At 47.0% G+C, this 17,973-nt stretch overlaps 1 protein-coding gene across 1 annotated transcript in view; it reads right to left on the reverse strand.

Moving 5' to 3' along the window:
- Positions 1-1,151: 1,151 nt before the first annotated feature.
- Positions 1,152-17,973, reverse strand: part of Scpep1 (serine carboxypeptidase 1) — a 29,908-nt gene continuing 13,086 nt past the window's right edge. Inside the window, exons 7-13 of the mRNA XM_005350513.2 lie at positions 14,996-15,033; positions 13,861-13,989; positions 12,139-12,232; positions 11,145-11,258; positions 8,532-8,669; positions 6,571-6,734; positions 1,152-1,781 (exon numbers count right to left, since the gene is read on the reverse strand). Coding sequence (XP_005350570.1) covers positions 1,719-1,781; positions 6,571-6,734; positions 8,532-8,669; positions 11,145-11,258; positions 12,139-12,232; positions 13,861-13,989; positions 14,996-15,033 — 740 coding nt within the window. The 3' untranslated portion in view covers positions 1,152-1,718. The remainder of the gene's footprint in view (positions 1,782-6,570; positions 6,735-8,531; positions 8,670-11,144; positions 11,259-12,138; positions 12,233-13,860; positions 13,990-14,995; positions 15,034-17,973) is intronic.

Raw genomic sequence — 17,973 nt, forward strand, 5'->3', positions numbered from 1 at the left:
CTACTGCCACTGCCTCCCAAGCGCTGGAATTACAAGCATGTGACACTACCATCAGGTGATGTATTTTAATTATGTGTGTATATGTGTGCCACATGTGTGCAGGTGCCCACAGAGGCCAGAAGTAGTGGATGCCCTGGAGTTACCAGTAGTTGTGGAGTTAGCAGCAGTTGTGAGCAGTCCTGGTATAGATGCTGGGAACTGAATTCTCTGGTTCTTCTGGAAGAGTAATACATGCTCTTAACTGCTGAGCCATCTCTCCAGCCTAAGGAGATTTTGTTTTTTTTTTTTTTTTAGGATTTATTTACTTATTATGTATACAGTGCTCTGGCACCAAATCTCATTATAGATCATTGTGAGCCAGTGCTCTTAACCTCTGAGCCATCCCTCCAGCCCCCAGCCTAATAGACTTCAGCACAGGATGGAACCTCAGGGAAAGAATAAGACATAGCAAGGGGCTACATGAGGGATCCTCAGGAGCTGCTTCCTTCAACAGCAGCAAACACAGAGCAAAGGAAGCCAGAGAAAGGGAATGCACAGACTGGACCCAGCCACAGGCTTCTAATGGTCTTCTCCAAGGGACACAAGAGACTTGAGGACAGTGAGCCCTAGGGAGAGGCGTCTATGGAACACGGGACTGAGATGAAGTCGCTGGGGTTTGTGAGGAAGCCCTCGTGTTCTCCAGGTAGAGCTGGGGTTTGTGAGAAAGCCCTCGTGTTCTCCAGGTAGAGCTGGGGTTTGTGAGAAAGCCCTCGTGTTCTCCAGGTAGAGCTGGGGTTTGTGAGAAAGCCCTCATGTTCTCCAGGTAGAGCTGGGGTTTGTGAGGAAGCCCTCGTGTTCTCCAAGTAGAGCTGGGGTTTGTGAGGAAGCCCTCGTGTTCTCCAGGTAGAGCTGGGGTTTGCTGTCCGACATTGTCACTCATTCAGAACTCAGGTTGTAGTTCAAACATTAAAACCGGAGTTTATCATCTTACTTTTAAAGAAATGTGGAAACATTTATCCTTCTACAAGTTTACCAGAAGGAAACGAAGCGTGCATAAAACCATTAGCTATTAGGGTGATTTACCAGAGCGCCATCTGCAACAGAGACAGACTAGAAACTCTCGAGGGAAACAATTAGCAAGAAGTGATCACAAAATAGAATTTTCAGCAGTCTTTAAAAACATCACAACACATTTATTGACAGGAAAAGTAGTGCAGGTCATGTTGATCTGTGAACAAAATAGAAAGCAAAATAGCATATAATATGGATTCCATTTTTGTAAAAATATATAGGTATATGTAGCAAACAAAAGACCTATAGGCATAGACACTGAGTTGGCAGCTCAGTGGGTGTTTATTCTTTCTGTCACTCCCATCTAGTGCAGGCTGGCTTTGAACTTGCAGCCTAGCTGAGGGTGATCTTGAACTTCTGATCTTCTTGCTTCTACCTCTCAAGTGCTGGGATTTGCATGTGTATCATTTGTTTTGGTATTAAGAGGTCTGTCCCTTACAATCCTTCATTTTGATTAAATGAGTATGGTTTTGAATGCTCTTCACAAAGCAGATCTGATTTCTAAGTTGTCACAGAAGCCACGGTCTTCCAGTGTACAGGAGATGGCAGGAGACCCCATAGTCACATCCCACAGGACAGTCAGGGAAGAGCCTGTGACATTAGCACCTCCATCCTAGGCTCTGCTCCAGGGTCTGCAGGTCCAGCCAGCTCCGCTCAGCTCGGCCATGCTACTCTTGCTGAGTTACCAGCCTCAGCATCTTCAGAGCCATGGCCCCTTGGTCTGCAGGAACCTGGAACCAAGAAGCATCCAGATTAGTGTTCTTGACGTAACTCCTGGGTAAAGGACAAGGGTGACTGACATCCGCCTTTCGAGTAGAGATCTAGAAAGATGTGACAGCTGCCTATAAAGAAATGGCCTCCTTGCTGGACCAAAGTTCTTCTGGGCTCAGGGTGTTGGGGCCTGAAGGAGTTGGCATTTAGGGAACCCTTTATACCACCTGGGGATGATCTGTTCATTTCTCCGTTCCCTCTCTTTCCATGTTCCTTCCTCCTTCCCTTCTTCCTTCCTCTCTCTTTTTAGCAGAGCAGGAAACCAAACCCTGGGGCTTCACACACGTTAGGCAAGTGTTTTACCACTGAGTCACATACATGGCCCTTGCTGACTTCCTTATGGGGGCTGTGTTTCTGGTACTGGGATTTGGCCTCTTTAAGAAAGAAGGGAGACGGTGCAGAAGGAAGGGCTGAGGATGTAGTTCAGCTGCTAAAGTCTTTGTCTGGCATGCATAAAGACGTGCGTTCATCCCCGGGAATGGTAACATGTAAAACAGGCTGAGAGGGTACATGCCTGTAAAACCAGCACTTGAGAGTGGAGGCAGGAGGATCATGAATTCAAAACCAGATTTAGCAATATAGAAAGTCAGAAGGCAGCTTAGGTTAAATTATTAGACCCTGTCTCAAAAAAAGCAAAGCAAAACAAAACAACAAAAAAACATCACTATGTTTAATAAATTTTGGGGTAGCTGAAGAGATGGCTCAGTGAGTAAGAGCAAGGCTGCTCTTCCAGAGAGAGGACCTGGGTTCAATTCCATGGTGACCCAAGACTGTCTGTAACTCCAGTTCTAGGGGATCTAACATCCTCACACAGACACACAGGCAGGCACAACACAAATGCACAAAAAATATAAATAAATAAATTTTAAAAAATATTCTTTTAATTTAAAAATTCAGATACGGGCATGTGCATCTGTAACCTTAGCACTCCTGTGGCAAGACAAAAGGTGGAGACAGAAGAATCCCCAGAAATCCGTGAGCTGGCACAGAGAGACCCTCCCTCAGCTAGCCTGGACACACTCACAGAGAGACCCTCCCTCAACAAGGGGGAAGGAGAGAACCAAGTGAGAGACGTGCTCTGATGTCCATATACACTTTGAGGCATGCCCCCCTCCCCCGACACACTAACAAATGAAACAAATAGGAACAGAGAAGGGAGGAGATGTTCAACATTTGAAAGCATTCCTTTTGTAGGAGGAAGGTCCTTGTCTAGGCTGGGGATGGGGTGAAGAGGAGGGGGAGTTTAACTGAAGAGCTAAAAGCCAATAGAAATGAACCCTCAGTCGGCATGTGAACCCTTGCTCAGCTATGAGGTCTTAGAAGCTCAAGCTCAGTTTACTTCCTGCTGCCTGCAGATCAAGCTGTGGAACTCTCAGCTCCTTCTCTAGCACCGTGACTGCCCGCATGCCGCCATGTTTCCCACCGTGCTGATGGTGGATTAAACCTCTGAAACTGTGAACCAGCCCCAGTTAGATGTTTTTCTTTGTGAGGGTTGCTGTGGTCATGGTGTCTCTTCACAGCCACAGACACTGATCTGAGACATGGGGCCTGATATCCCCACCCTCTGATTCTGTGATTCACTGTCCGGGACTCTCTTAACTGGGATTTCCTAAAATGAGACTCCGTCAACTGAATGACTTGGTAACAGTTTCTAAGGTCTGTTTTAGCTTGAACACACTGTTCTGTACGTGACAAACCAAGAAGATGCAAGTCTGAATTTCACCCTGGAGCGGGAGGGTCATATCAAGTGTCCCATTAGGGTTCTATAACAGCCTGGTCCCCACTGCTTCCTGTGTCAGTCTGTCCTTCAAAGTGTGGGGTGTTCCTCCTGTACCCCAGGCTGGCCTTTACTCTGTAGCTTCCTGACCACAGTGGTTCTTAATCTTCCTAATGTTGGGATCCTGTATGTTCCTCACATGGTGGTGACTGACCCCCAACCATGAAATACGCTCGATGCTACTTCATAACTGTTATGAATCATAATGCAAATATCTTAGGTGACCCCTGTGAAAGGGTCATTTGACCCCCAGAGGGGTCAAGACCCATAGGTTATGAACCACTGCTCTAGCAGGATATGGTAGTGATACCTGTAACCATAGCATTTAAGAGGAGGAAAAGCCCGGGAACCAGGAGGTCATGATCGGTCTTACTACACAGTACACTTCAGACTAGCATGAGCTAAACCAGACTTTATCTAAAATCAATCAATCACTCACTCACTCAATCAATCAATCTACTAAACCAGACTTTATCTAAAATCAATCAATCACTCAATCTATCTATCTATCTATCTATCTATCTATCTATCTATCTATCTATCTATCTATCTATCTATCTATCTATTTGAGTTCTTGACTTGGGTTTAGTGAAAAACTGTCATACGGTGCTGGAGAGATAGCCTGTCATTAAAAGTTTGCCCTACCTCTGAGGAAGGAGGTAAAGAGGCTGGCTAGCCTCCCTCCCTTCAGTCCCCATGGTTCAGCATGCTCTTTATGAACCAGGGCTTTAACCTCAGAAAATTAGTAAATGTAGTGAGATTTTTTTCTCCTACTTCTTACCAACCAAGAAGATGGTATACCATTTCAGATTTGAGTAACCTGATTTTCATGTAGCGTGGCAAAACCACAGAAATAATAGAAGGATACAGGCTACCATAGTTGAGTTACTGCCAATATTTGACTTAGAATAAAAAGCAAACTGAAACATCACCTTGCTTAACATGCTCTCTTGTCACACCGACTTTCGGGAACACAACTTTGGGTTCTAATTTTCAGAGGAAACCACCTTGTGAGTGAAAAATAATGAGTACAATAGAAACTGAGAAATAATTTATCAAGAACTAATGTTTATCTGTAACCCTAGGCCCTGCTGACCTGCAGCTCCGTGAGGCCAGGGACCAGCAGCATTCACCCAGCCCTGCACAGAGTGCTTATGCTTAGTACTTAGGAGACATTTGCGTGTCTGATTAATGAGGTTTTGGGGGCCCTTCTGCCTTTTGCTATTTCCAATTCCTTCATCAATATGTGTGTCTATTGTGGGACTTGGGAACACTTGAGATTAAGGGTCCTGTGATCTCTCTCAGCTCAGAGAAAGCTATGTAACCAATACATAAACCTAAAAAAAAAAATCTGTTCCCTCCATGGGCATGAAGTGCCCATAGCCCAGAGTCGTCCTTTATACCCAAAGCCTCTTCCAAACATGTCCCTGGCTACCACTGCTTAGAGACACTCCCCACCTCTTATGCCATGCCTACTGAGGGTCAACTTAACAAGGCAGCCACCATCTTTGTTTTGTTTTGAGATGGGTCTATTACAGTTCAAGTTCTGGAATTTACTATGTAGCCAAGGCCAGACTTGAATTCCTGATCCTTCTGGCTGTCTCCTGAGTGCTGGGATTATGTGGGGGTGTCCTTGTGTTCAGCTCAGCTTTAAGTGTTATAGTCATGAGAACGTAATTCTCCTTTCCTCCCCCAGGGCAAGCTGTTAAGAACCACACACCCAATGAATTCACTTAAAACAAAGATTGGAGAAGGGAGATTTAAACTTTCAAATGAGTTTCTGCTCAGCCTCAACGAAATACTATCAGAGGCCTGGAGAGATGGCTCAGAGGTTTTAGAATTCCATATGTAATGGATCCATCTGTAATGGATCGGATTCCTTCTGCTGGTGTGCATGAAATCAGGACACTCATACACATGAGTAAATAAATCTGTAACAGCAACAAAAAGCACTAACAGAGGTTGAGTAACCCTTAGATAGAGTGCTCTTTTCCCCCCAGATTTTGAAATACTTGCATATACACAACAAGAAATCTTAAGGCTGGGACCCAAGATGACTATCACTAACCCTATGGGATGACAGTAATTTTGTGCAATGATTTTAGCACACTGTGTCTCAACTCTGTCAGATGACATGAGATCTGAAAATGATCTTTCTCCCTGCAACGTTATGTTAATGTTAAAAAAAGTTTCAGAGTTTAGATTTTGGATTAACAATGTTCAAACTTAGCAGAATTCTATTTCAAAAACAAAACCAAAAAAAAAAAAAAAAAAAAACCCCAAAACCTTAAAACTCAGATTAGGGAGATAAGTCAGTTGGTAAAGTTGCCTCAAAAACTTGAGGACCTAAATTCAGATCCCTAGCACCCATAAAAAGTTAGTCTTGGAAGTCCACACCTATAATCTCAGCACTGGGGAGGCAGAGATAGGCAGACCCCACGTTCACTGGCCAGCCAGCCTAGCTCAATGGGAGAGCTCCAAAGTCATTGAGGCCCTGTCTCAAAAAATAAGCAAAAGCCAGGTGTGGTGACATGTACCTTTAATCCCAGCAGAGGCAGGTGAATCTTGTGAGTTCAAGGTCAGCCTGGTCTATGGTCTACAAAGTGAACCCCAGACTAGTCCTGGCCACATGGTGAAACCCTGCCCACAAACAAACAAGGTGATTGAGGAACACAATACCCAGGGTAACTCAGGCCTCCACATGCATGCAAGAACGCAAGGTACATGTATAAACACACACGTATACACACACGCGCGCACACACACACACACACACACACAAACACACACACGCACGCGGCATGGGGCGTGGTGTGTGTCGTGGCGGGCAATACAGCATGGATGGACTCCAGATAGTCCCAAGCCTGAATCTTTCTCTGAAGGCCAATCCAGCGAGTGGACGTAGGCAGGAAACATTGTGGCTTCCCACACACCACCATCTTTAAATTTAGAACAAAAGGGAGATCGCTTACCATGTGCCCTGCCCTTAGGATCCAGTAGAAGGCGAGGTTCTTATAGGACTTGACGAATGCAGATGTTTCCAGAGACTCAGGATTGCTGTACAGGGCCTTCCATTTCAGGTGGTTGAATTTGGACAGATGCGGCCACTTCAGCTTCCTCAGCCAGGCCTCCTGACCTAGTGAGAAGGGCCAAGGAAAGGGATCAGGACTAAGAGCTTGGTGGAGTCAGGGGCAGAGAAAACAATCTAGGTCCTTTAACTTAGTGCTGCCCAGCTGCAATGCACAGGAAATTCACTGAGATCTTGTTACAAGCAGTTCTTGGTGGGGCCTGTGAACCTCTTTCAAGAAGGTTCCCATGGATACTTGGGCTGAAAAATCTAACATTATGCGGCTGGCTTTTTTTTTTTTAAGAGAATGTCTTGCTAAATTTCAAGTGTTCCAGGCTGGCCTCAAACTCACTCTACTGTTCATCTGGGACTTGATATTTTAATCATTTTGTCTTAACTTTGGTGGCTATCATCAGTGAAGGAACACTAGCCCACTTGAGCATGTGGCTCTGGCAGGCCTTGCCCTTCTCCCCAGTTCTCTCCGCCTTGCTAAATGCTGTCAGAGTACATTCCTGAAGCTAGCCCCCAAGGTCTATTCCCTGATTTGGCCAGTCCCTCCTCCTGAGGCTGACTACCAAGGTCCAGCTATCAAAGGATTGAAATCAAAGCTCCTTTTGGTTCACCTAATTAACAAACCCAATTAAAATTTTAAGCACCTCATCCTAACATGGGATTTCCCTCTTTATAAACCGCCATTTTCCTATGTGCCATGTCTGTCTCCTCTCCATCCAGAGGCAATCCTTTGTCCTCTGGGATAAATACCCCTGCCTCCTTTCTCTTGTTCCCTTTCCCTTCTCCCTCAACCCCCATCTCTTGTCTTTGTCTCTTATTCCCTGCCCTGTCCTTCTGGGGCAAATAAATCTCCTCTGTACTGAGAACTTAGTCTTGGGAGTCTTGAGCCGATAGTTTTCCTACCAATCACAGGCCTGGGTACTAGGCACAGCTTTACCTGTGGGTTCTAAGATCTGGTCTCTCAGCACCCACAGGACTCCACTGCCATCAGATAAAGCATGTGGCTTTCAGAAAAGGCAATGGGATCCTGCCTGAGATCCTACAGAGACCAGTTCTCCTGGGATCTTGGAAATAAGGGTGGTTAGTGGCTAGTGTTTAACACCTGTAACACTGCACAGGTAAAGCCTTCCCCCAATGAAGTTGCATATTCAAGAGCCAGGAAGGCTTTGGCAGGAGGGTGGCAGGCTATTATTCTTTCCTTTAATCATACCCAGGCACCCCAGAATTAGAAACACCTAGAATTCTCTCAGGCGTCACAGCTCGAGAGTTGTAGTGGTATATTATTTGTATTTCAGTAAATAAATCTTGAAGACCAGAGGCAAAGTTAAAGTCACTTGAGGTTAGACAATGGGGACACACACCTTTAATCCCAGAATTTGGGAGACAGAGCCAGAGGGATCTCTGTGAGTTTGAAGCTACCCTGGGCTACACAAGATCAATGCAGAAACAAATCTAAGTGGTGGTGGTGGCTCATGCCTTTAATCCCAGTTCTAGGGAGTCACATGCCTTAATCCAAGCACTAGGGAGGCAGAGGCAGGTGGATCTTTGTGAGTTCGAGGCTAGCCTGGTCTACAGAGCGAGCTCTAGTCTCAAAGGAGAAAAAAAATAATGCTTATTTTGCAGTCACCCAGCCTTGGTAGAGGGAAGACTTCTCTAGTGGCTTGGTTGCCTTGCTTTTCTGGTTTTTGAGTTGAACCCCAACTTCCGTCTCTGGGTTTTTATTACTCGTGCTATAGAGACTAGTCAGGGGTTGATGATATCAATGCCACCAACCCAAGGCTAATGTATTCAAGGCCATTTTGTTCTAGCTTGACCCGTGATTGCTTCCACGCATCCCTCAGAGTCGGCGCCTACCCATGGTGTCCACAATGAGATCCAGCTGTCCATTATACACAATCACATTGACCCCAGCTTCCAACAACTCATCCACAATGTGGACGACAGGCTTCATGAAGTCCCCTTCCATGCTTATGAAGACGTAAGATGACTGGCCTACAAAAGCAGGAGAGGTAGCAGGTTAGAATGGGCCAGATTAAGAAATATCTTTCAACCCAAGCATCCTAAGATATGGTACCTAACATTCCCTAGGTAGCCAACCAAGGCTGTATGCCAGGTGCTCCACAGAGGAACCAACTCAACTGGCCAGCAATAGCTGGGTGGAAAGGAAACAGAAAGAGCACACACAGTCCCTTTGCTTGGGAGCTTGCCATGTGCAACAAGGAACTGGAATCTGCAGAAGGAAACAGAGAGGCAGAGGCCCAGAAACACTTTCAGCTGGTCCACTTGGGAATATACTGTACTTTGGGCTGAAGCGAGTTTGCTGCTATGTAGTCTCAGGGTCATGTCACAAGCAATGAACCTGAACAGGGGGTTACCGTACCATAAACCGAACCGGACCTAAGCTTCTGCAGAGCAGGCCTTTAGGAAAGACAGACGGCTAAGACGTGACTGTCAGACAACACAGCACAGATTCTTGTTGCCCGACCACCTGACCCCCTATCATAGCTGATGACAACATAACAGTCACCACCATTTATCTGAAAGGCATGGGGCTAGGTAACTATTACAGAGGCAATTCCTACTTCTTCATCACTACGCTGGAAGATAAGGCGCCTGGACAAAGTGTAAGTAAATCAAAGAGGCTCAGGGAGGCTCAGGAACACAGCCAAGTGGAAATAACCAGCCACTGGTGAGCTAAGGCTCGAATTTGGGCCTGGTTGACCAACTGCAACTTGTAGCCAAGGACAGCTTGTCCTTTATCATCATTTAGATTTTGAAAAAAGATTTAGTTTTTATTTATGTGCGTGCGCGTGCTTCCAAGCACCTGTGTACACTTAGGTGCACCACATGCGTGCAGGGCCCGTGGAGGCCAGAAGAGGGCACTGGATCTCCTGAAACGGGAGTCACAGGTTGTAAGCTACCCAGTGCGAGTGCTGGGAATCAAACTCAGGACCTCTGCGAGAACAGCAGGGACAATACATCTCTCCTGTCCTGATTTGATTCTTTCCTGAGACAGAGTCTCACTCTAATCCAGACTGACCAGGAACTTACTGTGATTGTGATACTCCTACCTCAGCCTCCCACGTGCTGGGTTCACATGTGTGAGCCACTACACCTGGCTACTTATCAAGACATTACTTGTTCATTTACTATGTAGCCCATGCAGGCCTTGAACTCTCAATCGCCCTGCCTCGGCCTGCTGAGAACTGGGACTGACTGCAGGTGTCTGCCACGATACTGAGCCCCCTGCAGCATCTAACACCACAGTCTGCTTTTTACTTGATGCAGAGAGACATGAGGATTCTAGGTCAGGGATGAGCTCCAGTGATGCGGACTATGAGGGAGTGACCCATGAACCCTAACAAAGTCAGGACCAGGGTCCAAACAGTTCCGACTGGACAGTGGTGGTGCACACCTTTCATCCCAGTACTCAGGAGGCAGAGGCAGGTGGATCTCTGTGAGTTTGAGGTCAGCCTGGTCTACAGAGTGAGTTCCAGGACAGTCAGGTATATTACATAGAGAAACCCTATTTGGAAAAACCAAAAACCAAAAGCAGAATGAATGAATGAATGAATGACAACAAAACCCATAGCTCTCAGCAGTTACAAGAGGGACAATCTGAGAAGGGGCCTCTGACCTTATTAGTCTTGGGGTATCCCGGTCGCAGACCAAACAAATGCCACTTTTCTTGTTTAAAGGCCCCTATGGGACTAACGAGGATCTTGCCCAGGATTTCTATCTGGCTGGTCTCTAAAGACGCCAGCATTTCCACACTGTGACCTCCAGACCAGAACACAGACATGACAGGACCATATCGAGCACCAGAATGTTTGAAAGGCCAGCATGGGAACTGAGCAAACCCCGCCTATGTGCCTGGACCATCTGATGTCCTTCAAAGGACCTCTGGCTAGAAATCTCACGTGACCGGCTGTAGAATTTTTAATAAAAATGCAGCATTGTTTTGTCATAATTTAAAAAAAAAAACCTACTGATTTACTGATGGTGGGTGGGGGTGGAGACAGATACACGCCACGGGGCACAGGCAGAGGTCAAGGGATAACTTCTGGGAGTCAGTTTTCTCCTTCTAGCACACTTGAGTCCCAGAGACTGTGATATGATGTCAGTCTGCCAAGGACTGGGAATTTGAGGTGTGTATCACCTCACTGTGTTACAAAGGTAAAGGGTGCAATAGTCCCCGTGCATCCATACTAGGCTTCGACAACAATCGACTCGTAACCAATCACGTACCACTTCCCACCCACTTCTCCGCCAGCCCCTTACTCTGATCTGCTTTGGTCACGTCACTGATTCTACATCCGCTGCAGACAGGAACAGGGTTTGACTTACAACAGACTGCCATCACCAAGGAAACCCAGGCTACGAATTAAGGGCTCTCAAATTGCATCCCCCTCCCCACAGACCCCATCCATCACACACAAACGACACTTGATTAGGCCATTCACGTACCTCCCCAGGTGCAATCCTCAGGGATAATTTTGAGCTTCTTTCTGATGGGGCCATTCATGAGTTGACTTAAGGTGTCTCCTTGGAGGTGTCTCACGTGGCGCTGACAAAGCCGAACTAAAAGCAAATGGGTACACAGTGAGTCTGGGAGCAGGACCCCAGAGACATCTCTCGCAAGCTACTGGGGGAGACGGCACAGGAAAAGCCACTTTGATCCACGTGGAGGGGAGAAAGGAGGCCAGAAGCAGGCTGAAATCGGATAGGTTATTGCCAACTGCCGTCTGCGCACTGCAGGGCCACTGTGACTACCCTGAACAGACAGGTCAAGGAAGTCAGCTGAGAAGGGGAATCAAGGAATGGAGAGTGGACTGGGGGAGGGGCTCAGGCATTCTGCCACTAAACCCAAGCTCAGCCAGCCGAGCGACCACTAAAGTCAGCCCTGTGGGGACGCGACACTGCAATTCAGTGAGCAGAAACAGCTTCCTTCTCCTGTGGTGCAGCTCACTGGCAGAGCACGCGTTCAGTGCGCTCTAGTTCCTGGGTACCATTCCTAACCTTCCATCATCAAAAGGCATTGGCTCCCAGTGCTCCCTGGCCCTTTGGCTAAGATCAGTGCTTAAATTGCTTCTCAAATAGATTATGCTAAGGAAGAAGAACAACCAAACAAACAAACAAAAAATAGGGGCAAAAGCTACTGTATGATTCCATTTATATAGAATGTTGAGAAAAGCCAAAACCCAGAGAGACAAGAAAGCAGCTCAGTGATCGCCTGGGGCTGGGCGTGGGAAGGAGAAGTGACTGCAAACAGATGTGTGGGATCTTTTTGGGGTGATGGGAACATTCTAAAACTGGATCGAGGTGATGACTGTGCAACTCTGTGAATATACTTCAAACCACTGAAAATTCTTCTGTTATATAAATGCATGTTAGTAACAGGACAGACAGGTCTTCCTGCGCAGAAGCTGGGTAGAGACCAACCATGGCAAGGTATACTCACCTAAGGGGCTTCGGAGGAATTCAAGACTCGATTCCATAGAGGTCTCGGGAGTGCTTTTAGTTAAAATGTTATAAAAGTTTACCCCGTCTGTATTCTGAAATAAAAAGCACATTCAGACGGTGTCTTTCTCTGTCCACTGGTAAAGTTGCAAAACAGAAAAGTGCTTGACTTTCCAAGGATGACCTTAAGCTCACAAATTTACTGGACTAGTGAGAAAGCCCCTCTAAAGGCTTAGATGGCAGCTGTACCCGCCCACGCGCCTGTAGCACACAGCTCATGGGAGCCCAGACACTGTTGGAACACAAGGACCTGCATGTCAGCGTACAGGGAGCCGAGTGGCAGAGTGTCCTCTTGGCCATCGTATTATTTCCTTTGATCTTACTCAAGGTAGAATACTACTTGACAAGGATCCAAGTAAGAAAATATATTGTCTTTAAAATATACACCCTCCTGAGCATGGCAGTCTGTTTCCTCTGGTATTTGAGACGTTATCTCATGTCATACAGGATGGTCTCAAACTTGCTATGTCACCAGGGATGGAACCCCTGATCCTCCTGCTTCTTCTACCTCAGAAGTGCTGGATTAAAGATGTGCACTACCAACTATGGTGGTTTGAAAGAAAATGGTCCCTAAAGGGAGTGGTACTATTAGGAGGTGTGACCTCATTGGAGTAGGTGTGGCCTTGTTGGAGGGAAAGTGTCACTACGGATGATGGGCTTTGAGGTCTCACATATGCTCAAGTCAAGCCCAGTGAGACAGAATACTTTCTGATGCCTGCATAAGATGTAAAACTCTCAGCTACCTCTCCAGCACCACATCTGCCTGCATGCTGCCATGTCCCTCCATGATGATAATAGACTAAACCTCTCAAACTGTAATTGAGCCACCCATTAAATGCTTCCCTTCATAAGAATTGCCATGGTCATGGTGTCTCTTCCCAGTATTAGAAACCCTAACTAAACCGGGCAGTGGCGCACACCTTTAATCCCAGCATTTGGGAGGCAGAGGCAGACAGATCTCAGTGAGTTTAAGGCCAGCCTGGTCTACAAAGCAAGTTCCAGGACAGCCAACAGAGAAACCCTGTCTTGAGAAACAAACAAACAAAAAGCCCTAACTAAGACACATAAGTCACTGGACCATATTTTTTTCATTTGTTTGTTGGGTTTTTGTTGTTTTATTTTTGAGTCAGGGTCTCATGTAGACTAAAATGACCTTAAACTTATGATGTAGCTGAAGCGACCCTGAAATTGTGACTCTCCTGACTCCATCTCCCAAGTGCTAGGCTATTACACAAATGTACCATTCTGCTTGGCCACCAGACCAGACAGTCTTTCTTTTGTTTTTTTTAATTAATATTTTTTTTCATATTTTGGTTTTTCCAGACAGGGTTTCTCTGCGTAACCCTGGCTGTTCTGGAACTCAGTCTATAGTCAAGCTCACAGACATCTACCTGCCTCTGCCTCCAGAGTGCTAGGATTAAAGGTGGCTGAAACAGTCTTTCTTACAGAATCCAAACATTCAGTCGGGAACAAGGTCTTTAAAGCCTAGGAGGCTTTCTGACCCTATAAAGAGTTACTACGTCATTGCTACAACCTTCTAGATTATCACTCAGCATACAGGAGGTTCTAAACTTGTGGGAGGCCCGGGACAGGTGTGATCCTGACAACTCCAACCATAGGTCCCATCCCCCAGGCACAAAGCCAAGCCATGCTCGGTATTTACCTTTTCAATGACCGTTTCTGCTTTCCCCCACAGCTGAGTGGCCTCCTTGTAGAAGCCCTTGTTTATAGCATCGAGGACTTGCTCTGCAACTTCGGACACCTCGGCCAAGCCTTGGTCGTCAAGGAGAGACTGGAAGATAAACGGAGGACAAAAAGCCCACTTGATTAGGGAGTGTGAGTCTGGTACCAGCTACAGCAAGCGAAGAGCAAGGAAGAAGAAAAATGGGAGCTCAGCTAAAGAGGACAGAGTCAGAAGCATCAGAGAGGTACTGGGGTCAAACCCAGGACCTTGTGCATTCTAGGCCGTGACCTTCCACCGACTTACATCCCGGCCCTAAGTCACATACTTACTGAGGAAAGAAACAAAGTAGACTGTTAAATGAATCAAGATAGTAGGCCTGTGAGGGTTTAGGTTTAAGATGACCTTTCAACTGTGGGGGAGGGGTATCTGAAAAGTCGCATAAGAACAAGAGAATTCAAGATTGTGTATTGGGCAAGTGGATCTCTGTGAGTTTTAGGTCACCCTGGTCTACATGGGTTTGGGGGCTAGGGATGTAACTCAGTTGGTAGACTAGATAAGGACACATGAGATCCAGCCTCAGGATGGGGGGAGGGGAGACATGACACAACACTTGGGGCTAAGCTCAGATGGCAGAGGGCTTGCTTTGCGTGTCTGAGGATTCAATTCCCAGCAACAAACACACATGACACACAATTTTTCAAAATAAATCCCTAGAAGCATTAGTGAGGCATGACTCTGGGAGTGTCTGGGAGGATTCTTCCAGAAAAGATTAACTGAGGTGTGAATGTGGACAACATTGACTGAGGGCCCAGACCGAACATAAAGGGGAAAGAAAACCCATCGAGTACTGGCATGTCTCTCTCCGCTCCCTGATCTACCCGGACATAGGCAAGTAGCCTCCCATCTCTGCCGCTAAGTCCTCATTGCCACGATGAATCACACCCTCTCCAGCCGTAAGCCAAACAAATCCTCCTGTCCTTCAGGTGCTTTCTGTCAGCTCACAGCAGTAATATACCAGTACACTCTCTCTGAAGACCAAAGGAGGTCAGAGCCCAAAGAAGGCAGTGGTGCTGTTTCCCAGGGAGACTGTGGTGTGGTGCACCCACCTACTTACCATGCTGTACAGGTAAGGTCCCCAGGACAGCACTGAATCTAAAGAAAACCAAATGAGTACAAATTAGTTGTGTCTTGGGGCTGGAGAGATGGCTCAGAGGTTAAGAGCACTGGCTGTTCCTTCAGAGGGCCTGAGTTCAATTCCCAGCACCCACACAGCCATCTGAAGTGGGAATAATGCCCTCTGCTGGTGTAAAGATGTACATGCAGGTAGAGCACTCATGTACATAAAATAAATAAATCTTAAAAGCTGGGTGTTAGTGGCACACTCCTTCAATCCTAGAACTCAGGAGGCAGAGGCAGGCGGATCTCCATGTGTTCGAAGCCAGCCTGGTTTACAGGCTTCAAAGCTACAGAAAAACACTGTCTCAAAAAAAAGAAAAAAAAAACAAATCTTTAAAAAAATTAGCTAAGACCATCCCTCTGTCTTCCTTTCAAAATGCCAAGAGACAAGAGCAAGAAGCCAGTTCAGGGCCAGCATCAGCTATAAAGCAAATCTGAGTCAGGTTAGACTACATGAGAGCCTGTCTTGACCAACCAATTAAACAAACAACAACAACAACAAAAAAAAAGTCACCTTTTGTTAGAACAGTGGTTCCCAACTTAGGAGCCATTTAGCTCCCAGAGGAATATCTGAAGATATTTCTGGATGTCACACTGACTGATCCTACTGGCATCTCATGACCAGAGGATGAGGCTGCTACAGACAAATGTCCAAAAATGGGGGTTGGGGAAATGGCTCAGCAGGTAAGTGTGCTAGCTGCACAAGCATGAGGACCTGAGTTCAAATCCCAGCACCCAAATACAAAGCCAGGCTTGGTTGCATGCGCCTATAGTCAGTCCCAGCACAGTGTGGGGCAGAGACAGGAAGATTGCTGAGGCTTGCTGGCTACCAGTATAGGTCCAGGTCCAGGGAGATGCCCTATCTCAAGAAATAAGGTGGGAGACTGGAGAGACAGCTCCACTCTTCCAGATGAACAAGTCTGATCTGATCAGGTGGTTCACAACCACCTGTAACTCCAGTCCCAGAGGATTTGATGTCCTCTTCTGGCCCCTCAGGGCACTACATACACACAGTGCATAGACATACATGTAGACAACCACCCACATATATGAAATAAAAACAAATAAAATCTCGAAGAATTGTGCTTAAAGATATACGGTAGAGAGTGACAGACAAGGACATCTGAAGTCCCCTTCTGGCTTATGCATGTACGCACTTATGGGCACATGCTTTTGCACACATGTATTAATATACCACGTGCATACATCTCACACACACCCACCACCACCACTAACATGTCCTTAATACACAGAACAGTTCACTCTTCCAAACACAGAACAGTACACTCTTCCACACGGCCATGGTGCTGAGGTTGAAGGAACCCAGGAGAGTTAACCTGGCCAGGTGCCTGAAGCCACACCCCGATCGTATCTTAGATAGACCACTCCCGTCTGTGCTCCTAAAGGATTACAAAAGCGCAGACCTCAGAGCTGCAGGACCTGACACCAACCTTGCCTCGCCACCACCGCAGGTCACGCATGGAAACCTCACTGCGCATGCTCGTCTAGAGTCAGGATGCTAGAGGGGACGAGTTAGCGACACAGATTTACCTGTGCTGAGTCACACAGAACTGGGTCTCCTCTTTCTGAGGCCACTCAAGCTGTCTGAGGGAGGATTTCACCATCCCTGAGTGTTCATAGCCATCTCTTACTGTAAACTTCGATGCCTTTGCTGGGAAATCACAGCAGAGAACTCAGGTTGGTCGCAGAGGCGATGCCAATGACAATTCAGTCCCACATACCTTGTGGGAATGACTACTCTCTGTGATGCTTTCCCAAGAACCCAGAAACTTCTGCTGCCCTCTTATTTTATCAGGACAGCACAGCCCTGCGGGATGGCTGTTTCTCCCAGGCTTGACTTGGTCACCAGCGCACAGCAGAGCAGCTAGGGTGACCTACCAGAGACCTTGAACTGTAGTCAAGGCAACAAAATAAACGGAACTACACAGCGGCTAGTTAGTTAGTTAGATAAGAGAGCAATCAAGGGAGGAAAGGAGACCACAAGACTTTGACAAGACCCTTCCTTCAGACTCCAAACTCACTACTGCCTGCCCTACTGTTGTGTATCACAAGATACTTTAGAGGTCTACCTGATGTTCAAACACTTAGGTGTCTTGGAGATCAGCCCGGGTCTGGGCTACAGAGTGTGACACCCCCACCTGATATTCCACAGCTTAAAAAAAAACCTGAAATATGAATCCGAGAAATGCAGTATAGAGTCTAAGTAAAATGTCTTTCCTGGGTCTGTCACTTGGCATAGCTGATTATGCCCAGTGTCCGCGTCTGGTTGGACCTGTCTCCTGTGCCAGCAACACGGACATATTTGTGCATGCCTTTCCTCACTCTGAGCCTGAAGGGCCCGTGAAGATCTCACAGATGAGGCAGCTCTTAGGAGGATACCATTCATTTATCCAACCCATGCACCCCCTAAATAACCAGCTGGGCTGGGGGGCAAGGCATGGGCTGTGAATGGAACATACAAGCCTGCCTCCAAGGAACACAGCGGAGTGACGCAATCATGGCCGGTGGTGGGGCAGTGATGAATGAAGTCAGGGTACCTGGGTGCTCCCAATAGGAGAGAGGGACAGTGAGTGTTGTTCTTTTTAAAAAATGCTGCAAGATCCCCAGCGGCAGTAGGCAGCAGAAATGCTGTAGGTCCCAAATGGTGCCGGCAGGCCATGTGGTGGCAGGCAGCGGGCTCTGGGAGCATCCAGTCCCAGGCAGAAATGGCTGCTGGTCCCAGAGCAGCGGCCCGAGCGGTGATGGTGGAGGGCCATGTGGCGGCAGACAGTGGGCCCCAGGCAGAGACGGCTGCTGGTCCCTGAGCAATGGCTGGTTCCAGGCAGGGAGACACATGGCGGGCGGGCAGAAGACAGAAACATGGATAGACACGACATGCAGGGTGAGGTTGAATGT

The sequence above is a fragment of the Microtus ochrogaster genome, chromosome 7 (genome assembly GCF_000317375.1).
Source record: "Microtus ochrogaster isolate Prairie Vole_2 chromosome 7, MicOch1.0, whole genome shotgun sequence".
Taxonomy (NCBI): Eukaryota; Metazoa; Chordata; class Mammalia; order Rodentia; family Cricetidae; genus Microtus; species Microtus ochrogaster.